The 25,199-nt window shown below is 38.7% G+C and overlaps 3 protein-coding genes and 1 long non-coding RNA gene across 6 annotated transcripts in view; 2 read left to right on the top strand and 2 right to left on the bottom strand.

The window, feature by feature from the left end:
• The first annotated feature begins 5,064 nt into the window (after window positions 1-5,064).
• On the top strand, window positions 5,065-6,337 carry LOC131681246 (putative pterin-4-alpha-carbinolamine dehydratase). Of its 3 annotated transcripts, none has more exons than XM_058961975.1 (3): window positions 5,065-5,133; window positions 5,336-5,720; window positions 5,955-6,337. In XM_058961975.1, the coding sequence occupies exons 2-3, from the start codon at window positions 5,433-5,435 to the stop codon at window positions 6,252-6,254; spliced, it is 588 nt and encodes a 195-aa protein (XP_058817958.1). In that variant the 5' UTR covers window positions 5,065-5,133; window positions 5,336-5,432; the 3' UTR covers window positions 6,255-6,337. The 3 variants fall into 3 exon arrangements, with proteins under 3 accessions (XP_058817958.1, XP_058817941.1, XP_058817949.1); XM_058961958.1 differs by having other exon boundaries at window positions 5,097-5,133; window positions 5,317-5,720; XM_058961966.1 differs by lacking the exon at window positions 5,065-5,133 and adding an exon at window positions 5,141-5,271.
• On the bottom strand, window positions 6,271-7,187 carry LOC131681278 (N-alpha-acetyltransferase 40). The gene is made up of 2 exons (XM_058961998.1): window positions 6,478-7,187; window positions 6,271-6,414 (listed from the first exon to the last, which is right to left on the bottom strand). The coding sequence occupies exons 1-2, from the start codon at window positions 7,032-7,034 to the stop codon at window positions 6,339-6,341; spliced, it is 633 nt and encodes a 210-aa protein (XP_058817981.1). The 5' UTR covers window positions 7,035-7,187; the 3' UTR covers window positions 6,271-6,338.
• A 7,950-nt stretch (window positions 7,188-15,137) lies between these two features.
• LOC131681310 (uncharacterized) lies at window positions 15,138-15,588 on the bottom strand. Its single transcript, XR_009303895.1, has 3 exons — window positions 15,547-15,588; window positions 15,332-15,461; window positions 15,138-15,220 (listed from the first exon to the last, which is right to left on the bottom strand). It is a non-coding gene; the product is annotated as an uncharacterized LOC131681310 (long non-coding RNA).
• Window positions 15,589-17,048: 1,460 nt separating this feature from the next.
• The window catches only part of LOC131681175 (ATP-binding cassette sub-family D member 3), a 29,446-nt gene continuing 21,295 nt past the window's right edge, over window positions 17,049-25,199 (top strand). Inside the window, exons 1-2 of the mRNA XM_058961888.1 lie at window positions 17,049-17,770; window positions 18,272-18,384. Coding sequence (XP_058817871.1) covers window positions 17,658-17,770; window positions 18,272-18,384 — 226 coding nt within the window. The 5' untranslated portion in view covers window positions 17,049-17,657. The remainder of the gene's footprint in view (window positions 17,771-18,271; window positions 18,385-25,199) is intronic.

Genomic DNA, 25,199 nt, shown 5'->3' with positions numbered 1-25,199 from the left:
CTTGACTTTCTACTGTGGTTAAAGTGTGTCGTGCATCTAAAAAGGTAGTCTTATTAATCAATTTGTCAGGATAGGTGGTTAGCTGAACTTTCGTGTCCATAGGTCATAGTGTGCTGTGTTTCTTTAGCCCTAGTAGGCGGGGAATCAAGTTACCTCACGTTTTTACAAAAACCTCGTTTTGGCATGATTTTCAAAACTGTTCATATTACTGACAGGACGTAGTATTCGGATTTACACATTATTCATAGCACTTACAATTCGAATTTACTACAAGATTTGCAATTGAAATTTTTATTTCATTAAAAAGTTATGAGAAAAAAACAAAAGTGGGATCAAGCGTACCTACTCTCCCCTATAACTTTTATCATTACGGTGCCAACTAAAAGTTGCTTCAACCATTGCAGCTATCCGTTATGTTGTAATTTTCTGGTAAACCACAGAACCGGACCCATTCCGCACGAAGGTCGTAGTTTATCGGGAAGCGAAAAAAAAACAATATTTTTCAAACCGGCGGTAGTTTTATTGGTACAAAACTTCACACCGCACTTCATGATGAAAAAATTATCGACGTTGCAACTCTGCGGTAACTGTAGTATACGAGTCAACTGAAGTTAACGCTGTGACAGTGGTGGTAGTTTGCAGAAAATAATGTTGCCAAATCATTTTTTTTTAGTTGGGATAAGATGGCGAGTCTTTATTCAGTAATTCAACGTCTTTAATTGGGTCATTAACTTAAATATAGTTTTCTGTTCCATTCGATAAATTTTAGGTCCAATATACATAATATAACATTATTTAAAAAAATCGTTATAATACGTAAGAACGATTTTTTTTTTGTTTTTTTTAAATATATCTTATGTAAACTTGGCAACCATACATAGGAAAACTGCGATTGTTTACATCTGACCTATCAAGACAACACCCAAAATAAAAAGAAACTATATACATTGAATGGAGTTTATGTCAAATTAAAATAGTCCTGCGGGAAAACCGGGAAAACATGTATTCATTTTTTCTGACAGGGCATTATTTGTCGTGAAATTCTATATGTCAAATGATTCTGATAGTGTCAAATGCAGACTGTCAACATATTTCTTTATTTTAAATTTAAATTTTATTTTCACGTTTCCTGAGTTGGAAAAAAACATTGTTGCAATCACGAAAATCAGCTTTATCGATGTATGAAATAAAACAAGATTTTTTCCCCATTTAATGACCCAATAGGGATCTTTAGGGGTGTGCGGGTTAAGGCATATTCTGATGCTGATTAGTATCGTGAGTTAATATCTCAGTCCTTTTTCAATTTTTTGGCCCGAAAATATTGAAAAAAACATTTTTTAGTTTGTTTCCTTTTAGGACAATAACACATCCAAACCCATGCGACTTGCACGACTCTATAGGTTGCCTTATCAGATCTACCATAGTTTGCAGATGAAACTTGGGATGGCAGGCTGCTAGCAGATTGAAAAAGTACCAGATCATGCTGTGTGGGGTGCTTTCCCAGTTAACAATGAGGCGAACGAGATATTTGCAGATACGTCATTTAGTAGGACAACTGTCAGTTTGCTGGTTAAAGTTTAATTTGGTTTTTTTAAATTTAAAAATCATAAAAGAATAATTAAGGTTTAAGAATGATATGAGTATACTCGTAAGGACACCCGCTACCAATACATATGAAAAACTGGCACAATTTTTCCAAATTAAAGGTCCCTATTGTTATTACTCCACCCTCCATCCATTTCCGTTGCTCTAACATTCTCAGGTTATGGGCCCAGCGCTACACACTAACCTCGGTTGAGTGAACCGGATTTCATTTTTTTTTCTCGGTCGAGCATTTAAAAATATTTTCCACGTTGGAAGGGGGCAGAAAAGTACACCTCTTTGATGGGAGTAATTTTACTAACTGGGACTTCCGGATGGAAGCCCATTTGGAAGAACAAGGGCTCCTTTCGTGTATTTAATAGGCGGTAGAAGATGTGCCGGAGTATCGTGTTCTTGCCAGTGACAGAGCTGAAATATAGTTGGAGAAGGAGAAAGTTTTGTTTTGGTTTCATCGAGCACGGAAACTGTCAAAACGTGAATTTCGAGACATTTATTTTGTTTTTCATGACACACTTCAAACCATCATCGGCCATTCGAAACCATTTTTAAGCAAAATTGGAAATGCGAATCCATTTCGAACTAACTAATGTCAATCTTTACCAATCCGTTCAGAATTATAAATTTTAAGTTCATTTCATTAACAAATCAAGAGTGTCGTTCCCCTCGGTTCGAATTGCTTTTAAATTCTACCACCATGTAGACAAGCTCGCTGAACTGTCATTTCTTCGCGCATTTTTCCCGCAGATGGCGTCAGCTTGTAATGTTCCATTGGCAGTCTATTTAGTGGTGGTACGGGTGGCAGTGCAAACGACTCACTGAACAGTGTCGTATCGTGAATTCAGGACTCAGGGGCGTCCGACCATATGGTGAGAACGACGGAATGATTCCGTAATGTTAAGCATCTGGAAGAACCAGTGATTATAAACGTTGGGTTCGGTCAAGTGCTTGAATGTAAATATCCTGGGACAGTGGATATGACGGCAAATGTGGACAAGTAGGAGCAAAAGTGCGTTGTGAACGATGTGCTCTACTCTCCGGGACAACACTACAACTTATTTTAGATAAAACGTGTGGGTTTGCAAGGAATGGAAGTTGAATTTGGAAAGAACAATGCAGTTATTTAGCGAGGTGGTTTGCATAACCAAACGGAAGGACTGTTCATACGAGCTGGAGGTGAACGCATGGAAAGTGAAAGGGTAGATCACTCTATTCAGTAAAAAGGTGATAGATGATGAAGAACTATGGCACAGACGATATGGTCACTTAAGAAATAGCGGACAAATGAAGTTAGTGAATGAAATATGGTGAAAGGTTTAGTGATGAAGACAAGTAGAGATACAGCAAGAAAACTGGGCGGAGCTTGCTTGAGGAGTAAGCAGACTCGGAAGCAGACTCGGCGACCATTCATCGAGATGGCTTTTACTAAGAGTGCTCGCACGCTGGAGCTGATTCACAGCGACGTGTGTGGAGGTATGAAACCTATTATGAGGAATGGTAAGCGATACTACAGATTTAGTACGGCCACATGGTGTCTCTAAGTTGCGGATTTGCGGTGGTAGAGCCTATAGTTTTATATCGAAGCACAAGCGGAATAAGTTCTTAACACAGTAAGACTTGCTTCCTCGTCGGATATCAGTTGTGGGACAACCGAAAGATATTTATTGTCTGTGACGTTGCTGTGGATGAATCTGCTAAGCTGTTGAATGAATGAGGAAGGACATGGTTCCGTTGAGAACCATGGTTTAGAAACGGTCGAGTTGGCTGGGCCATCGTGATAGTCTGCGATGTATTTTGAGATTTCGGTATCGACTTCTAGCACAAGACCTGTGCCGGATGATGTAAATTCGGAGATTGCTGGACATGGTGATTTTGACCATTCGTTCGATATGGTTGAAGTCAGTGAAAATGAGGAATTCGACGAATGTGAAGGGGATAGTGAGTTGGAAGATAGGAATCCCCTAGAAATTCGACGAAGTGAGAGGAAATGTACTCTGTCAATGAGACTAAAAGGCAATTTTTACTTGGCTTTATATACAAAAGGAAGGTTAGGTTGGTCGCAAAAGGGTTCACTCTGCATTATCAAGATGTGTGATTTGAGGGGGAGAAAGTGTGCAAGCTTAGCAAATCAATCTATGGGCTGAAGTAATCTTCCAAGAAATGGAACGATAGATTCGACGAATTCGAGAAGCGAATTTAATTCTAGCACTGTGCTAGCTACTTGTATGTACGTCAAGGTATATTCGACCCCGTGTATCTGCTCTAGTCATCGCTACTCTGTCTTGGGGTATATATTTCAGATATATGGAGTACTCGCAAGTAAAGTACAATTTCTCTGCCGTCCACTGAGTCATAATGCAGTGCCTTGGCTGGCTGTATTTATGAATCTCTGTTGATCTCGAAGTTATTCAGAGCGGCCTTCGACAAAATGAAACATGATATCGCAATAGCGAAGCTGAACAAACTTGGTATTCATGGACAATTTCTACACTAGTGTCATGGATGGAAGGCAACTCCAAATCAGTATTAAGAACTGTCATCTATCTGCACCATTCCTCGCTACAACTGACATCCCACAAGGAAGCCATCTCGGTCCATTAATATTCCTCCTCTATTTTAATGACGTAAATATCAAATTACAAGGACCTCGCCTTTCTTTCGCCGACGACGTGAAATTTTTGCGACAAATATGGGATAAAACCGATGCCGAGTTTCTTGGAGTCATCATGGATTCGGCACTAACGTTCAAACCACATACTTCATACATTGTGGATAAGGAATCAAAACAGCTTGGGTTCATCTTCAGAATAGCGAAAAACTTTAGGGACGTATACTGTTTAAAATCACTATTTGGTTCGCTCAACACTAGAATATTGTTCTGTTGTTTGGAATCCGTACTACCAGAACAGCGTTGACAGAATCGAGGCAGTCCAACGCCGGTTTATACGCTTTGCACTCCGACGTCTCCCAAACAAAAAATCTCAGCTACCTAGCTACGAAAACTCTAGCATTCGCAACAATTTATTGTCCAAACATTCCAAACCAGACTACTAGCCGAATGCGATAATGCAACAACCGATTCCAACCCATTCCCTACCGGAATCGGTTGTGTCATTTGAGTTGGAATCCATATAGAATACATTCAGAATTCTAAACCGGTTCTGGTGCTGCTACAGAATACGGCGTCCGGATTATAAGTGGAACAGACTTTTAATAGGGATTTATAAATCCCGATTTAAAGTCTGGTCCACTTACAAAACTTTGGGGACGTGGCTGGTACATTTCAAAGTATAGAGTTTTCGTAACGTGTACATTGACTACTCCCAGGTTTCATTCGTAGATTCTATGTTATTTAGTTTGTTCTGGTCAATGACGGAGTAGCAACTACGAAATATACGGTCATCATGCACATGAATGAGATTTGTGCAGTTTGGATAATTAAATTTTGTGCAATGCATTAAAAATCTGATTAACATAGATTTATCTGGCATCCCTGAATGTGGTTGAAGTTTAAAACGTTTGTGATCAACTGTGGTAAGTATCTGTTTTGTTGTGGCACAATTTTTGCGATTTTTGTTCAATTCGATGGAAAATTGCATTTAAATTAAAAATAAGACTTATTTTGTTTCTTATTATGATTTCAAGACAATGTGTGCTACCTTCCGTTTTAAGGTGCTCTAAATTCAGTACGCCTCGTTACAATTTGGTACACATTAGTATTTCTTTTGCTATATAGATGCCGAGAAACAAACAAGAGCTTTTTCAATCAACTGTGGTACACCGGTTCGAAGGGGGTGGTGGGCGAACGTTTACACTTGCATCGATCGAAGCCGATGGGGAAGCTGGGGAGCACTTGGAAACAAAGCGATGAAACAAAACCCATACCAGCGTACCAAACTGGACCAGAGGAGACAACTACAGACAGCAAGAAGCCTCACCATTATCTGTTACTACTCTCGACTGGCTACAGCTCCAGTGCTATAAGTTCAAGTTTATCACTTTCACCGGTAAGATCACTTACGATCGAGGCACGTCGTCAGTACAGTAGTAGCGGTAGCAACATTGAATCACCAGAATCAGTCATTGTGAAAGGTTCGCAGACACTCAGAAAACGAAAAATGGTAAGCAACAAGTGGATGTGCTCAGGTTGTTGGACTTGCGTGAATTATTGATTATTTTCTCGCTGAACAGTTCTTAGCATTAACGTTAACAAAGGTGAATAAAATTTCAGAGCTTGATTCGGTCTTGAAAACTTGAAGCGAACGGCCTAGTTAATCGACAGATATGAGTTCATTTAGAAAGTAACCTGTTTGAACCTTGATTGTTATAACGTATTCAAAATTGTATCCCCTCAGGTTGCAAAACTATCGGAAGACCAGCGCAAAGAATTACTACAACCGTTGTTTGATGCAGGTTGGACCCTAGTGAAGGATCGCGACGCCATTTATAAAGAGTATTTGTTCAAGGACTTCAATGAAGCTTTTGGCTTTATGACTCGTGTTGCGCTGAAAGCTGATAAGATGGATCACCATCCAGAATGGTTCAATGTATACAACAAGGTGCAGGTCACCTTGGCCACGCATGATTGCGGCGGGTTAAGTGAGCGGGATGTCAAACTGGCTAAGTTTCTGGAAGAGGCTGTCGGCAACTTTTAGATGTACTCATTCAATATATGTGTAACAATAAGCATTATTATTCAGTCAAGTAAAATATTGCATAAAATACAATTCAGGCCCTACTTACAGCATAGATTTACTCATAATTTCGTATGCTTCGTTATCTGCTTTATCCGGGGTTGTTTCGTCTATGTCATATCTAAAGAAAGTAATAATTTTAAAATGTAACTAGAACTAGACTAGAAAACTGCTGCAAACTTACCCCAACTTTTGGTAGAACCTCATTCCATCTTCATTGTTTTTCAGCACTGTCAAAACTAACCGTTCCATTCCGTAGTGCTGGGCCATCTTCTCAAGTGCTCGCATCATGAAGCCTCCAAGTCCCTTTCTCTGAAACTCCGATTCAACCTGCATTTCGTAACAATACAAAACGCAGCGCCCATAATCCAAATCAAAACGGAACATTGAGTAGGCCGCTGGTTTTTTAGTACGCCGATCGACGGCAACCAGGTATCGTGCCCAAGCTTTGTTCAGATCCGACTGTTTCACCTTCGGTTGCCATCCAAGACTGCAGCTTTTGTACTGTGGCCCCACGTTCCTCTCAGCCAGCTTAAAGGCCCACTTGAGCATCTTGGGTTCCATATCGGTCTTTCGGCGGCAGTACAAATCAAACTCGCATCCATCCACAGTGTACTTGGTGAATTCCGGCTGTTCGGCCATCGGATGGATCTGCCGATTTGCATTTTCAATGGCTTTTTGCTGAGCGGTAGCAGACATACCGGAATCATTACAGTTGGTGATTTCCTCCAACGCAGACATTGCGAAGTATCCTAAAACTCTCCTTTTATAGATCTGATCAAGTTACTGAATCGTACAAACAAAATTTGTTTCCAGACGCTGAAAATGAGGTACAAGTACTGGCGCGAAACGAATGTTATGTATGTGCGTGCATATACCATGTATACACATAAACATTATGCTCTTACCGATGTCATGCATATAGATAGAGCATAAAGCATAAAGTCGGGTTTGTTCAAGATAATTGGCGATTTGCGGCAAAACCAAAATTAGTAATGCGACACCTACGATTCAGCTCATGAACTGGTAAAGTGATACAGTTTGCTTTTTTTCACCCGCAAGTGAGTCGTAGCTTACTACTAAAACTTCATTTTCTTTTCGGAAAAAGCTTACCCCTGCCAAAATATGAATGAAACGAGTAAGAAATTTAGTTTTATTTGCAACTATTCTGAAATAACAGCCATTTGCAACTATTTGGCTCATACATTTCTTAGAAATGTAATCGGGGTATTATTGTGGTTATAAAAAATCGTTCTGTAAATAGAGTTCCAACTCGAAACCGAGACCCAATCAGTTCCAATGCCAAACTCCTTCATATTTTGGACTACGTAGGAGATTCAGTGAAGACTATCAGAGAGAAGGATCGGCTGTGTATGATACAAAGCTCCTATTAGCCGGATATATTTTTCCTCGCGTGATCTGGAGTTTCATGAATTTACACCATCTCATAAAGGTTTAGCTTAACTTAAGAGGAACGGGAAATGATGTTGCGGCGGCTACGGTGCTCAACAAATTACATTTCGGAACAGCACACATATAGCTTTGTGAATAATATTATGGCGATTTCGCTTGAACCTGAAACTGAGTCAGGTTCTAACCCCAACTGCTGTCAGTTCATACATTTTGACAGCAGTTGGGGTTAGGAACTGACTCAGTTTCGCTTCAAACGAAAACCACATTAGAAATCACCATGTTTTACACTCTTTTCGCAAGATGTTTACTCTTCATCTTATAAAATGATGGTTTTCCTTCATTTTCATAAACAATTATCAACAAATTGTTCGGTGATTTGGTGTTTAAAAGTTATGTTTTACCAATGTTTACAGAAAATATATGCACTATGACAGAACAGAATGAAATCAACAACACTTTGCTTCCTGCGCTATCTGTGAGCTGTTTCAACGTAGAATCGCCAATTGACTATTAGGTTGTGATAAAATATTTTTTAATTCGATCCAACCACGTTTTGGCGCACAGATGGCGCAATGGTGAGTCATTTGACTTTTAGCTTGTAGTTTTGAAGCAGTCCCTATTCTGATAATAGTTTTGTTCCAGAAAAGATGTATTACTGTGCAACATTAGGGCACACTTTGTCGCCATTCACCTGTTACAGAACCCTTTCCCTTACCTCCATGCGACCGATTCAAAATCTAAACTGTTCTATAAACAATATGTAATTTTCCTCGGATAATGCTAAAAGACAATGATAAATAGCTTTATCGAATAGTTTGGATAACCCCGAGAAAGGGCTGAAGAAACGATAGCTTTTGAGGGCAGAATAATCCTTCCCAGGTTTCCTAAAGGAGATTACTTTGGCCGACTTCCAGGATGAGAGGAAATAGCTAAGCCGGGGGCACATATTGAAGAGCAGCAAAAATTATTAAAAAACTGGACATTAAAAAAGGCCTTGGTTTAGTTTTAACACTGAAAACTGACATACAAGTAAAGTTTTCAACTTGTGTAAGAAATAAAACTGTCGCTTTGAAATGACAACAGCAAGTAGCAACTTGCCACTGGCCGGCGCATCGATCGGCCAGCAATCGCTATACGGGACTTCTATTCTATTTTAACCCTTACACAGCCAGTATTGAAAAGCATCCTGGAAAACACTGCAGTTATTCTGTAGTGTTTTTCTTGTCAATATTAATATTTGAAGCATATTTTCATATATCGCAAATATTAAAACGGCCAGGCCTACTGTGCAGAGTTGGGATTGAAGACGTTTCAAAATTAGACGACAATTAAATTATTCATTTAATGAATAAGTTAATCAACGAATTTTTTGAATCTTAAAGGAGGAAGAAACGAGGACAACCGTACCAACCGTTTCAGTTTAAAGGGGATATAATAAATCGTTGGGAGTGACTTGGCTAAGAAGGTTAATGTCACTCCTTTGGTCCTTTGAGATGGGACAGAGGTATTTACACCTTGCCCTGGCTAATAAGCCTTGGTTAAAGCGCCTTTACTCGCTCTTAATTTGCGGCCGAGAAATCCGGATGTTTTTTCGAACTATTCTGGCTGCTTCTGAAAACTGGAAAATCTGACCAGCAACAATCGTACTTTCTCTTATTCTAAGGAAGGGAATCACGTCGGAGGTAGTGCGCATAATCCGTGTGCTATAATGCGCACTATCTCCGACATGAGGGACTACCACTAAACAAGCGAAAAAACGACTGTCGCCGGTCGGACCCTCCAGCTCTCAACTGCAACAATAATACTAACGAACCAACCAACGAATTTCAAAAATAATCTTTTAGAAAATAGCAAATAAATCTGACTCACGTGTAATAAGATCATCCAGAATGCTGTCATCTATATCTCTCGTAATGGCGGCCTTGACTCCCACACACAGAATACTCACGATTTTCTGGATTCCAATTGTAGTTGTTGTTACATTCAATCGAGCCCAGGAGATCCCTTATTGAGCCAGCTATCGCTTCAAACATTTTTTTGAATATTGAACACTCCGGAGTGAACGGGGGACTTCCTTAGGCAGGGCCGCTTGCGGGTGGATGCCTGTGGTCGTATCTCCTCGAACTCAGTCCGCTTGGACACGAACTTCTATATGCAAAATTGTTCTCTTTATCAGCTGAGTTGTTGAAAAGCAGCGAACGGAAAACTTTATTTTCTCAAAAACGTGTCAGGAGCGAAAAAAAACACCTTCGTCGTCAGCGGTTGCTGCGATCGATTCCCCAGCAATCGCTATACGGGACTAGTGTGGAAACTTGGATACAATGGTTACTCACGCATGCGAACCTGTATGCGATGGTGATTTTCAACGTATTTTCATTTAAATATTTACGCAGGTTTTTCGGGAAAGTTTGTTCTAGCTTATATGTCTGTTCTCTGTGGTTTTAAAGATTTATATTGACTTCCAGAATTGCTTACCATAATCTGAGAGAGTGCGGATCTTGTTTGAGAAATCGTTGTTCCTAAGGTACACCATTCTGATGTTGATGATTTTGGTCATACGGATAAAATCCGTTTTTAGAGAAGCCAGACAGTACTTGGTACTGTTTGCAAGTGGTGCTACAGAAACGGATGAAATCGCTAGTGATGCTGTCAATAGCTACTGATTTACTCGTTGTACGGGAAGATGAGACATGCTGATCCCGTGCCAGAGAGATCGCCTCTTCAATGAAGTGTAGTTGCTTGTCGAAATCTGAACACGTCTCGAGATGGTAGAATTGAGTTCCGGCTGCGAGATGTTGTCCATATTGACGATAAACAGATCGATATTTGTATAAGCCTCGGAACGGGTCAGTGGGGTGAGACTTTCCGGTGTCAGAACCGTGTATTGGCCTTCATCTTCATAATCATCTTCAGCTTTTCTTCGAGGAAGCCACCGAGCTCGATGATTTTGCTCTTGAGTGAGCAAGCAATCCAGTGGACCAGAACCACTCTAGCGGCCACTAGAACTGTTTTTGCAACTTACACAGGGTTTGAAATTGTTGAAATTATGGAGCAAGCTGCTCCAAAGTGTAGAAGGAGGCGGTAGAAGATTATTGCCCTGCTACTGACTAAATCCAGGAGGAATAGCTGGTCACTGACTGAGGGAGTCGCTGTGGTTCGAGACTAGATGGGACAGACAATGCAGCAGCTCTACCGTATTAAGGACGACTCAGACGATACATCAGCTTCCGTCAATGTCAACGGAACGTCACCGTTCCGTCAGGATAAGTTACATGCAGTTAAATGGAGTCATTCACACACAACATCAACGGCACGAAACGTTTTGACGTATGGCACGTGTGAACGAGCGCAAAAGAAACGTATTTAACTTATCCTGACGGAACGGTGACGTTCCGTTGACGTTGACGGAAGCTGATGTATCGTCTGAATCGCGCTTTAGGTTGCTTTTAAAGTTTGCCAGTGAATTACCGGCGTCGCCATCATTTTGTAACAGATAACATACTAAAATTGTGTTATCTGTTACAAGAAAGGCTATAGCACATCGCCAAATTGTTGATTTTGAATTTGATTTTGTTAATTTACAAGTTACAATTTTCTCCAGTTTCAAAAATGAATATTCTAGAGCTCAAACGATTATGCAATCCCATATGGTGCTAGAAAATGCAAGGTATTCTAGACTACACGTTTACAAGGTGTAGACATTGCTAACTTTGAATGAGTAGTACCCGCCTCACTAAACTATACACGCATTTGCTAATCAATTAGTATTCTTCCGTGATGGAATGAATTCCACCGTAATCCATGTCAAGGTTATCTCCATGAAATTGAAACATATGAGCATGAAATCCAAGTTTATCGTTGCAGAGAATGTTGAAATTTGCTAAAAAAATATCTGATCCGACTGGCAATTTGTAGATGCAGCGAAACAGTTCAATTCCTATTTTCTTGATCGGTTACGAAGCTTATAGGTTTTATTTCGGAATTCATGGATTTTTAAGTAATGCAAAATATACATATAAATGCATTAATCTACTAATAGAAACTAAACAGAATTCAATTTACTACAGGAACTATGGGAAAATGTTCACTAATCGAAAGGAAATCATTTGGCACCGATTAGTGATATTTTCTAATTTACGTACAAATTGTTAAATGTAACAATGATGACACTACCTAAATAAACTATAAATATGGGTGAGCCAAAAATTTTAGCATCACTTGCTTCCGACACATCGAAGAGTATACATCGCACTTACTTCTACTTCACCGAAGAGACTTTATCCAATTCATGTGAAACTTTTGATAACGGTTGGTGTATGGTCTACTGTCTATATCCTTCTGGAAGTTTGATTTGATATAATGCTTGTAGCTACATTTTCTAAGTCAATTCAAACATATTGATACTAATCTTTTCAACAATTGGTTTGTTTTCATTTAGCTCTAGTGTTTCAATACAAGTTTGTTTTACCAAAATTTGGGAAAAATAATTAAAGTTAGTGCACCTCACGTTGAACGTTGTGCGCATAACGAAGAAGTAAGGTGCTTATAAAAATGCCGTTTTTTCAAACCGATTTGAGAGAATCAGAACGCAATTCCTAAAACACTTGTTCTGAGTGCATAGAAAAGATGTAAAAGATGCTCTTCAGGCGACTTACTTAGCTAATTCTTTTTTCCTCCTCCGTTTAATATGGAGCGAATTCCTCGCATGAAAATAAAATTAAGTGCCAATAAAAATGATATTGCGTTAAAATGACGTGAAAACAAAAACTGTCTTCTTGGCTATATCGATCTCGGCAAATTGAAATATTTTTGTCCGTTGCAGCCATTGCCTATTTACGAAGAGGGGAAATATTTGTTCCTCTCAAACTGCGTACTGGGGTTGTTCATTTCTAACTATTGTACATATCCGTATCATCATCGTGATTGTTCCCTTTACGTTCGTGAATATCTGATTTCTTTCTTTCTTGTTGCCCTTACGACTGTGATCATCTTCAATGATTGTGCTGTTTTTTCCGTTGCTAATATTACTTGAGCAGGTGCCACAAAATCGGTAATTGTTTATGTTCAGCGGTTTGTAATTAGGGTAAACCCAAGGGGCGTGACACTTCCAATAACTCATAAATTATTATACAATTATAATGTTTTTGTAGATTTATAGACGATTATAAAATATTATAATTTTATAGACAGCTTATACTTATATAACTTTCGAACTTGTTTTCGAACTTATTCTCAGCGTGCGGTGAATTTATGTCAGTTCTCCCTTTTATTTGTTTACATTGTTGATATCAAGACGTGCATAACTAAAATTTAAAAAATGGAACACCTTTGTACCTGCGCCATAAAACAAGATATCCGGAAAAGATCAAAGAGGTCAAATTGCTCATGGGACAGCAGGTACGTACAATAATGATACTAATCCTCAAACCACTCTTAATATATTCCCACTCTTCCAGAATGTAGAACAATCCTCTCAAAGGTTCTATCGTTGAATTTGAGCAACATCAGCAAAAACACTGAAGGTAGTATCATAATCTTCTGCCTGATTTGGAAGCAAACGGAAGAGATTGTGGAGCTGTTGAAGAGTAAACGGATTGATTGTGAGCCGTATCATGCGTGTCTTTCGCTGAAGCAGAGGCGAGAGGTGCACCAAAGCTTTGTCCGAGACTGCATTCAGATTATTCGCCACGATAGTTTTCGGAATGGGAATCGACAAACCGGATGTTGGACTGGTCATTCACTATGGTGCGTCGAAGGATTTAGAAAGTTATTATCAGGAAGGCGGTAGAGCTGTCCGGGATGGACAACCATCCAAGTGTATTATGTTTTGGAGTCGCGCTGGTTTCAAAACACATGAGCTACTACGAGAAGATAATCAGGTTACCAGGGATCGACGAGAGCGATAATTATGATTTTAGTAAAGATACGGAACATTTGTTGTAAGCTATCGAAAGTGGTGATACAGGTATTGCGCTGCCGATCGCACTGCTGCGCGGCTCCAAAAGCAAGAAACTATGATCATTACTTGAAAATACCTGTCAGGGTCTCGGGAAGTCACGAGATGAGGAAAGCATTGACCGTTTTGCTTGAAAGAAAAGGATGTTTTAGAAAAATGGAATACATGTGAATAGTTTACTTTTATTCGCATGTTCGAGCGCAAGCACTGTATGATACAACATCGGACTTTCAAAGCCAGCCAAAGGCGCTTCCAAACCTACTACCGCCACCTGTAAGTGGAAGTTCTCGTATACTGGAGCAAACAGTTGTGCAAAAGCAGGACTTTATTCAGGATATGGTGAATATTCTCTTGAAAAAGCGCTCCGAACTGGCCACCGCTTACGAATGTATGCCCTATGTGATTGCTTCGAATCAAGCCCTTCACCAGATGGCTACCATTGGACCGCTGAATTTGGAGGAAATGAAGCATGCCAAGTTAGATGAGTTCTCTGATATTATGATTCAAAAATTTGGTAAAGATCTTTTGTCCTCCATTCAGCAAAAACTGAACTTTTTACCTGGTACTGTAACAGCAGTGATGGATTGTCTGTCATGCACTGGGATTTGAAGCGGAGCCCACTGTAAGTTATCATCAACCCAGCAAACAACTTGGAAACTCTGGTTGGAGTGTCGCTCAGTGGCGGATATTGCCAAGCTTCGAGGCTTGTTAGAGACATCGATTGCTAGCCATTTATATGAGGCAATCAAACATGGCTTTCCTTTCTGCTGGCAAGAATTCGCCCGAGTGGACGTCGATTGCAGGTCGTTTGAACACATCAAATCGAATCTTCCATCTGCTTTGATTTGGATAAAATTGCTGCACTGGAACAGGCAGTGATAAAAGGCGGTGATGCGTCCTTTGGCGGAGGCTCCAATGTTCAATCCGAGAGTACTACGAACAATACTTAGAAATCAAGGAGAATCATTGTTTCGACACAAGGCATCAAATGCATTTTGGAGGTCATGTTTCAAATAAATGTTTTTTTTAGTTAAAAATATGATTGAAGATAAACCGGGATTTTTGTAAACCTTGCTATTGTGTGCAGTTGACCGGTTGTTTTCTGTTACTGTTGTTGAGCGATTCTAGCCAATTCGATATGAAGAAATGTAATTTTTTGAGCGCGATATTTGGGATTATTACGATACAATGCACTGATCCTTTCCAAAATATAAAAAAATCAGCTTGCTGCGGCATTACTACCAACCGGTCGGATGGTGAAGTTTCAATTTGCTGCTGCTGTGCAATATAGGTGATTGGCGCTGACATAGTGGCTGTTTCACTTGGGATGGTTGAATTATCGGTGCTAATACAGCTATTTTAGTATAGGCAAATACATATTTATATTTGGTATAAGGAACTGGTAGAAAACAAAATTGTGATTTGACAAAGAAGCGTTTTTGTTTCTGGCTACGATTTAATTGAAGCACAAAAAATCCCTTCCGAGCACCTTGCTGTTGTGTTTGTGGTTAACCGCTTGTCTTCTTACTGCTGTTGAACGATTTGTGGCCAATTCGATCTGAAACAGATGTGATTTTTTTAGCGCGATCTTTTTCTTCAAAGGATAGGATTATTGCACTACAATGTACTGAACAAGGTACTGATCTGTTCGAAATTAAAAATGACTCACCTTGCTGCAGCTGCTGCACTGACTGAATAGCAATTCCTCCTGCTTACGGTGCTCCCGCTTGTTAGAGCAGCATTGCATACTGTTGCTGTTGTGCCTGAACGTGCCGTTGCTGTATCTGCTGCTGAGAAATCTGGGTGACGATAGTTTTATGCTGCTGATGTTAATTACTGGTCATTTGCGTTTGACCATGGATATGCGCTGGATCATTGTCTTACCTTTCACGTTTGAAGAAATGAACATGGTTTTGCCTACAGAATTGAGTAACGGAATCGGTGATGATGTTGTTGTTTTGCGGGTTCTAAGCTGTGATGGTTATGGTTCTTTTATCAGGGAACCATGCATAAATTTGACAGGTTCTAAGCTGCCGTCAAATCGGGTTTGATTAATAGATGAGGGGACAAAAGAATCGTGAGTAAAAAAAAGAACTATGTGTAAATCTAAAAGCGTACCTACCATTTTTTGTTGATGCAGTACTATTTTTCTTTGTTTTTTTTTTAATCACACGCGTTGCTAAGACTACTATGGTAACGGCTGTTCGAATTTTTCTTTTCGAACTTTTAACAATTCGAATACAGTTATAATTTTTATAGACAAATATAAATAAATATAAGGAAGTATAAAAAATATAAAACCAGTGGAAATATTTTTATAAAAGAGTGTCACACCCTAGGGTAAACCGTAATATGCCGTTTTTTTCAGAACTGGCACGTATTAGTTCATCTTGACAGATTTCTACGGCAAGAAGTATAGTAGCAGTTTTCTTTGTTCTTCAGACAAGACCCACGATATAAAAATAACTATGTTTGTCGTTCGCTTCGAACTGGCGCGGACAGAAACATAAACCACACTGAGTTCCGTGACCATTGTTTTGGTGGTTGTAAGCAGCAATCTTCTTTAACTTTTTCTCAATAATTTGTTCACACCAAACAAGCTACAAAATTGTTTAAAGTCGCGGATAAGCATGTTTTTCGATTTATTTTTAAAACATTCCGGGGGGGGGGGGCTTCAGTCCTCTAACCCCCCCCCCCCCCTCTGGCTACGCGCCTGATTCGAGAGAAGTTTTTTCAAAGTGTTTATGATCGCCAACAACCCAGTTAAACTTATTCCGGAACCGGTTCGGATTTCTGAATGGAGTCGTTATGGATTCCAAATCAAATGCAACAACCGATTCCGACTCAGAATCAGTTGTTGCATTTGATTTGGAATTCATACTGGCTCCATTCAGGATTCCGAATCAAATTCCGAATGGTTTGACCGGGAAGCTCCGGGCTCCCTAAATTTGTTTGCGAGTTGTATGGCGCTTGTCTAATGTCGTTTTCGATTGAGAACCTAGAAACTAACCCAGGTTAGTTGCTTCAAACGAACGTTTTTAATGAAACTGAGTTGGGTTCTCGCCAAACAGCGGTGGTGTGAGCGAACCCGAAATATATTTCAGGTTAGAACCCGACCCGATTTTCAGTTCAGTGGCGCATAACCTAGGTTGGAAACTGGCTTCAAACAAACGGTTTGACAGCAGTTAGGTCCGAAACTGAGTTAGTTTCTGCTTCAAGCGAAAACGACATAACTCAAAACCATTTTCTTGGTTCGTGAAACGAAACACAGGGTGCGCATGTCAATCTAGAATTTTTTATGCGCATCTTGCAACACTGTTTTATGCTGCGAGCGCAGGTGTTGTTATTTTTATTATTACCTGTCACTGGCACGTCACAATCGATTCAGTTTCAGTATGTCGCTCGTTTCGTGTAGACGTGATTTTGTAGTTCGTGGTTCTCGTCGTTTCGAATAGTGGCCATTAACTGTGGAAGATTTTGTAACCCGTGAACCATCCCCGTTCCATATTATTCGATTACGGAAACCACAGTTACTGGCAAATGCACCTTCATCCGGTTTTCGTTTCCGATTTTGCTTTCGAATTGCACCTAAAATCGGTCGCTTGCAAGTTTTGCAATTTTAATTATTGCGGTACCACCTAACAACTTCCAGCAGTACCTACGGTTTTTCGAAGTGGTTCCAAAGGTCGATATCGTTCGTGGTTTTTGATTTGCACGAACTGGTTGGTGATTGATAAAAAAGAGTGCGGCTAATCACCTGCTGAGCTGAACAATAAAGTGCGATCGGCGGACGGAAAAGAAAAGACGACGAGAAGCTTTCCAAGTTTGTGGCTGCACAAGTGCTGTGTCACCCTTCCGGTAGGGGGCTGTACGGAAAGAGCCAGTGAATTGTCTATATAAGTTTTAGAAGCAAAAGAAAGACTAAAATAAAATAATTGTTTTGACAGTATAATTATACCGGAGAAAATTCTGTGCACAACTGGATCCTGTCAGAAATGGCTCCAAGTTTGAGCAAGATAGCATCTAATCAGAATGTGGCGATAGCAATAGCGGGTTGTTCCGCCGCCGCCTGGATTATCTTGTACGGCAAGCAGGTTCACAAGGCTCGGTAAGTGTTTAGTTGCCTATATCTGGTTCAGTTTACACGTTGCTGATATCGTCAGCTAGGAGTGTGTTGTGCAATCTTGTACAGCTGTTAAATTTCCCTGCGGGACGATGCACCCGTGTGTATAAGATATACGGTACCTATTTCTATATCTTCGATAATTTCATATTATGATTGCTAGTCTGTAGGGTAGCAAGTTATTAAGAAAAAATGTTACAGCAAAATAATTTATCAAAATGAGCCCATAACCATTTCTTGCGACCAATGCACTCACATAATGCATTTACTATTCATGTAAATTATATTCCTTATTTGCTACCACTTTACGCATAATTGTCCCATGTGTATAGCGAATCCTATATCGCATGGGACAGTTATACGTATAGAGCGGCAATTTATGGCAATTAAATATTAAAATTTGCGATTGGTGGTAATGACTGCGAACAAGAACACTACGCCAGGCACTAGGATAATCATTCCGTTTGTTTCTGTTTTTTTTTGCAGCAAACAGCGACCAGAGGATGAAATCCAGTACTTTATCAGTGACAAGAAGGAAAAGCGGACAACCAAAGCGCACGTGAACTCGCTATTTTTTAAGCAGTTGCGGGCACTGCTGAGTAAGTGTATTTACCTATTGCTATGTCTCTTTCTCTGGTTCAAAAGGTGGTACAATTGCTTAAGTAAGTTGCGTGGTGTCAACGTTTTGGATTTCATTCGAGCTTCAATTTGCATAGGTATTGGTACAAAGTTGAAATATCGCGTATTTGAAAAATGGAGAAATTGTCACAGTGCTAAATTTCACAGACTTGTTGCTTTACCTCTGTTGGCTATTCATTTTCTATTTTCGTTTCGTTTGTTCTACTAAGTTTTTTATGCATTTTATTATGCATTTAATAAGTTGATAGGCCGAATATATTTAATGCATAAAATTTATTTAACCGAGATAATCAATGAATTCAATGGTTAATTGTTTACTTGTCCTTGTTTTTTTCTTTTGAATTAGAATTTTACTGAAATCAAACAAAAGCCTTATTGTAGAGTTCTGTGAATTTTTGGATAAAATGCCAGCTTGAGTTATTAACAACTTTATTTGTTTCGACTATATTTCTGAAATGAGAGGTATTTGTTGAGACTAATAATATAATTCTTCCAGTTTGAAGGAAACATTCTTCATGGTAATCCAACTGATCATATTTTTGCATCTCTTCCTCTCCTCTCGGTGCACATATCACAACGCGCACAAATTGAACGACCCTTCGATCAGCTACTGTGACGACAAAGTGCTGGTATGTTGACGTCAGTACTATCAGAACAAAAACTAGTTTTTTTTTGTATCAATGACAGGTGAACAAACAAATTTGCCCGTAGAGGCTAAGCTTTTCAACAATTCTCAAGCATGACTGTACAAACTAGCTGGTCTTATGCGGTTGAAATCTCCTATCTTTAACATGCGTTCACCGAATGGCTCACCCTTTTCATTTTCTTCCACAAGTCGGCACACACCTCGTCGACGAAATCCGCGAATAGATAAAGAAAAAAACTCAGCTGATTCCATCCACAGACCTTCTTATCTATATTTTGGCTTGGCTTAGTTACCAACCATTGCGCAAAACTAGGTGAAACTGAAGCCGACATCGTTCGTCGCGCAGCGTTTCGGACTTGTCATAATCGATCGGTTCTTTGAACAGTTTCGTCGCCAAGAAAAGTGCAACTTCGAGCCCGATACCGTGCCTGATCTTTGAACGACTTAATTACACAGAGGGAGCAGACTAAAAATGCTGATTCATCATTAGCCAGCTGTATGATTGTAGCCTCGGAGAGGTAGCTTCATACAGTTTGAACGGGTCTGTTGCGAATCGTGATTTTTGATAAGAGCCAACGTAGGAAAGTTTTTGAGAAAAGACGCTGCATGCTTCCATAGAAGCAAGGGCGTTGGTTATTGAGCCTTTGGCGAAACTTAAGCAATTGAACTGCGCAAAATCGCATAATTGTCCCACGCCCGATGGGATTTTCTAGACACGAGCGACTGTCTTGCGAATAAAGGTAGTTAATTAAATAATCAATTTATAATTTCGTTAGCCACTAATCTGATCTCTTTTTCGATCGATGTTTTTGACTTGAAATTTCGATTTAACTTAAATATTCCAAAACTACCTATAATAATTACCCTTCACTACGAAACAGAATCAAAAACAATGAAAAAGATCCTCACATTTACCTTGGCGCAACCTTCCTTTGCTTTCACGGATTTGGTTGCAGTTTAGTCTAGGCCACTAGTGCTGATAGCTATCTGTGTTTTGTGGCGTGGCGTGATGAGCTCATTTTGACCCTATTGAGCTTTTGCTCAATACGAAACAGAATCAAAAACAATGAAAAAGATCCTCACATTTACCTTGGCGCAACCTTCCTTTGCTTTCACGGATTTGGTTGCAGTTTAGTCTAGGCCACTAGTGCTGATAGCTATCTGTGTTTTGTGGCGTGGCGTGATGAGCTCATTTTGACCCTATTGAGCTTTTGCTAATCGGACTCATGAACACCCATTTGCTTTTGCCATCTCTGTTTATTATTTTCAACCATGTTTTGAAATAGTGTTTGTGTTATGTATCGTGTACCTACGCGAGCCGTAAAAAGACTGCTTATTTGTACCCATTAATAAGAACAGCATCTGCTTTCTCTGCTCAACACGTTTGCTAAAATGAGAGAATTGAAATAGGGGGTACTCGATTCCGTTTCGATTAGCAGAGTCAAAATAGCTAAAACACCCCATTTTGAGCACACCACTTAAGGTTAACAGTTTCGATCATTGATTCGTCATCGTCAGAGTGGAGCGGAATTAATTCACGGCTGTTTGCAACACGATACCACTTGAGCAAGATTCCAATGGACAATATTTATAGAAAAGGTGTCGTTAGATTCAGTCCCATCGAATCGTTAATATACAGACAGTAGGTACCGGTATGAATTAGGCTGCATTTTGCAAAAAAAAAGTTTCATACTTTACGAGACTTGTGCTCTATGTGTCATTGTTTCAACGAGATCGCCATTTCAACACGCTTCTGTAATGCTGGGTCGAATTAAATAATGGTTTATAATAATTACACCCACTACCAGATGCATCTGTAGCGGTGTGAGCAGTGGCAGTGGTCCGACTAGGAAAACGAGATTGCATTATAATGCACTCTGCCATCAGCTGATCGGTACATGCCGGTACGAAGTGCAGCTCAATAAACGGTCGCTCATCCGTTCACCTCCTATTATTGTTATGATCCACGAACGAATGTTACACATTGCACTGATTATAGGAATGCAAATTAAATTCGCCACAATAGTCGCAATTTCAAGATACTACTGTTTTTTTACGTAATTGTCCAAGTAACATGTTCCATCCAGTATAGCTTTTATGGGTTCAACATTTTATTAGAGCTGTTAATATTTAATTTGGTTTTATTGTCGTGTAGAACAGAAGTTTGCAATCTTGGGTACACCTTAATGTACTTCTGGGGCTAGGTTAACTAGTGTCAGGGTGCCTGGAGAAATTAATAAAGGCGATTGTTGCATTAATACTCGTTCAGAAGACACAAAAATATACGAAGAGATGATGATTCGACAATTTGGAAACAAAATCATCTGTAGAACCAGGAATGTTTGAAATGAACCGGAATATTAAAAAAAAGAGAAAAATGGATTCTTAAAATCATTCTTTGATATGAAATTGTACCTATAATTATACAACAAGATATCAATCTGTTTTTTGCCCTTTGCTCTATACAGTAATGTATCGATTATATCACTATGTGTTTATATCAATACTCGTTTATATCACGGTTTTGTCTCGATTATATCACGCTTTTTCAAAAACGGACAAGACACACTACGTTTTGATCCAATTAAGCCACATGTTGTGTCCTGGTACTTTCAGGGTTTTTTTACAATTGATTTGCCGAGTTACATGTAGGGTAATGAGCCTATTACAGTTAGATTCCGTTTTTGGCTTGCTCCCATTTTGGCACACTCCGATTTTGGCAATAAATGGGTTCCGTTTGTGGCAACATTCTTGTTGTACATAATATGTCTTTTAAAGCTGTGCAATAAATATTTTTTAATATCAATTGACATCACATTTGACTTTATTTTCAAACATGAAAGTCATATTAACCCTCAAAGGGGCAAATCTTTTTTTTTTTAAATTTTGTTAAAATTGTCTCATAGTTCCAATTCATTACTGTGATAATTTTGAGATGTTTTTCGCAATGTTGTTTTGAAACAGTGTTATGCATTTAAGGGTTAACCATACTGTACACTATACGTGTTGTGTTTAATGATCACAATAAGTATAGAAATATATTATTTATGTATAATATAACTGGTAACAGTGTATCTAGTGTCTGACGGAATCAATTTTTATAGTAAGACCCAGAGCACTTTAAGAGTCAAGTACAGAGGAATGCGCTACACTGCATAATAAGATTAGTTCTGGAGAAAATTTTCAATAGAACCTTAGTAACATTGCGAGCCTTTCTTTGAATTATTACGACGTCAATAAAATACTTGGCACTAAATTTTCAGTACATATCGAAAGCTGACCATGGTGCGTCCCAAAGACGTGTTTGGGATTACAAAACTGATGGCCCCCAAATAGTTGGGTTTAGCTTTGGAACATTTGTTAGTTTTTTTGGCGATTTTTTTCAAATGAATGGAATTAGGGTGGTCAAAGTCAAATGAATGGAATTAGTGGTTGAGGTGTTCAAAGTATCGACTGTTTAGATGTGTGAATTTTACCTGCGAAATGCCCTACAATATAATAACACAAATGAATTGAAGCAAGGTTGCTAAATAAACAAGGCTATCTATAATGGTTTATCTGTTATAATTTTTTTTTTTTTTTTGAAGATTTAAGGTAGGGTGGCTCTTGAAAAATAGGGTTGCTTATATTATCTTTTGATGTGTTGATTTCTCGCAAATGCATTGTTCTAGAGATTTTTGGAATTTTTTTGGAGCACATTTTCACAGTAGCACTGATGTTTCAATCCCTTTTGTTTGGATAGTTGCAAGAGATTTATACAGGTTTTCTTTAAACTAACTATCTTCAAACATTGCAATTTGATTTTCAATCTATCAATTCCAATTGGAAGATCGACGATTGGTTAGTTATAGAGAACAAAATTTATGTATCTTTTAAAAGAGCTATGTTTTTTAACAAAATTGTTCAATTATATTCACGAAAGAAAAGATAACAATCCCAGGAGCGAATGTCATGATAACATTTATCACACTTCGAAGCATTTTTTATTATTGTGTTTTTTTGCGAAGATTTAGGAATAAAACATTTATTTCTAGATATATTTTTCATACAAAAATGTTAAAATTCATTTTCTCAACTATGCTATATTTCACCCTAAGGAGGAAAATTTGGTAAAAACCAAAATTTCTCACTAGGGTGAAAATTTGTTGGTAAAACCAGTCTTTGTACAGGAGGGCACAAATCCTTATTTCATACTCAATTGCGTTTCGGCTTCTATTCCGACAATAAGTTAGCGTCGGTTTCTGATGAGGCGAAGCCGAAACGCATTTTCTCAAGTATTTTTTAAAATGTCATGTAGCGCCATCTACATAAGTTATAAGTCTTCAGTACATGCAATAAAAATATCAAACAACTTTGCCGAAAAAAGTTTTTTGATAGAACACCTCTGTCAAAAGATAGAACTGATCTAGATCAGTTTCTACTTATCTAGATCAAAACCAAAGTTGTCAAAATAATTATCATTTCCATCTAAGATACTTTTCTAAAAACACTAATCCTCCAGGATATATACCCAAGGTGCTAGAGGTTTTGAGCGTCGAAAGTAGCATTCTGCCCCACCGTACGACGTCTGAATTTGATAAAAACACGAATAAAATTGAGTTTGTTTATTTTTTCTTTCATCTCATTAATATGATTAAAAAATTTTTGAAATCGTAAATTGAAAATCTAAAGTTTAGAAAAAAGGTTAAATTTTTGGCACGGTTCCGGTTTTGGCAACTGAAAAAATGCAATTGTTGCCAAAATCGGAATCCTACTGTATTGGGTTTCGGATTATATATGATGAGGTCGGTCAAAAAGTCGATCTTTTATATTCGTTTATCTTAATGTACAGATTCTTAAGAAAGTATCTGAAAATCGGTATGTTCATAGATGTTTAAGCAGTAGAAGCAAAGTTGTAGCGCTGTTCCTTTACGTGAGCGTGGCGCGAAACTTTAAACGTAAATAATCTCGAAATAATGTTTTACCAAAAACTTTGTTGCTTGGATTGCCGAAATATCTATCGGCCGATTTCAATTTTAGTTTTAAATTCTTCGTAACTTATTTGTCGTGTCCTTAAGGGGCCGTCTGGTATAACGAGTAAACAAATTGACTTATTTTTATTCACTTAATTGTTATCCACAAGAAAATCTACCAAAAATAATGAGAAAACCAAAATACGCGATATGGTAGGTATGACGAGACATGCATTTCTCTTGAATTAATGTGAATACTTTTCTTTTGAAAGGACAACATCAACAATTGGAGATGGGACTATCTCTATGGATGTTGAAACAACGAAAACTGAATCGTAGTCTCTTCGAATACACTGATTTTAATATTCAAGATATTTGTCCAAAACCTTAGCGTGCCAGATTCCTTCAAGTTTAGTTTTGGGTGGTTCAACATTTTTAAGAAACAGTACGGGATAGGTAAACTGAAGCTGTGTGGAGAAAAATTATCCGCTGATGCCATACCGTTTGGCCCAATGCGTTGAACAAAGATGGCAGACGCTGCTCTAACCAACGGCTTTAAATGGGTATTGTGATAATAGAAATATGGCAAAAATAGGCTCATTACCCTACTATGATTGATTATTTTTGACTCTTTTTAACTTTTTATTACTATTTGTTTATAGAAATACATGAGTTAATGCTTGAATGTAATTTTTTGTTTTGTTTTGAATATATCACGCTTCAAATATATCACGCTAAAATACAGACCGACCGTGATATAATCGAAACATTACTGTAACATATCGATCTCTAATGTGAACTGAAATATGAAAATATGAAACATAATAACACAGAGAACAGACATATAAGCTAGAACAAACTTTCCCGAAAAACCTGTGTAAACATTTAAATGAAAATACGTTGAAAATCACCATCGCATACACGTTCGCGTGCGTGAGTCACCATTGTATCCAAGTTTGCATACAAGTCCCGTACAGCGATTGCTGGCCGATCCAAGCGCCAACCAGTGGCAAGTTGCTGCTTGCTGTTGTCGTTTCAAAGCGATAGTTTAATTTCTTACACAAGTTGAAAACTTTACTTTTATGTCTGTTCTCAGTGATAATACTGATACCGAACAAACTTAGTCGATCATGGTTTGCTGCAGCAAATGATCTAATAGGTTCAGGGAGCTAATTTG

Source organism: Topomyia yanbarensis, chromosome 1, assembly GCF_030247195.1.
Source record: "Topomyia yanbarensis strain Yona2022 chromosome 1, ASM3024719v1, whole genome shotgun sequence".
NCBI lineage: Eukaryota > Metazoa > Arthropoda > Insecta > Diptera > Culicidae > Topomyia > Topomyia yanbarensis.
Note: the sequence above shows the minus strand (reverse complement) of the source record. Positions and strands in the feature narration are given on the sequence as shown.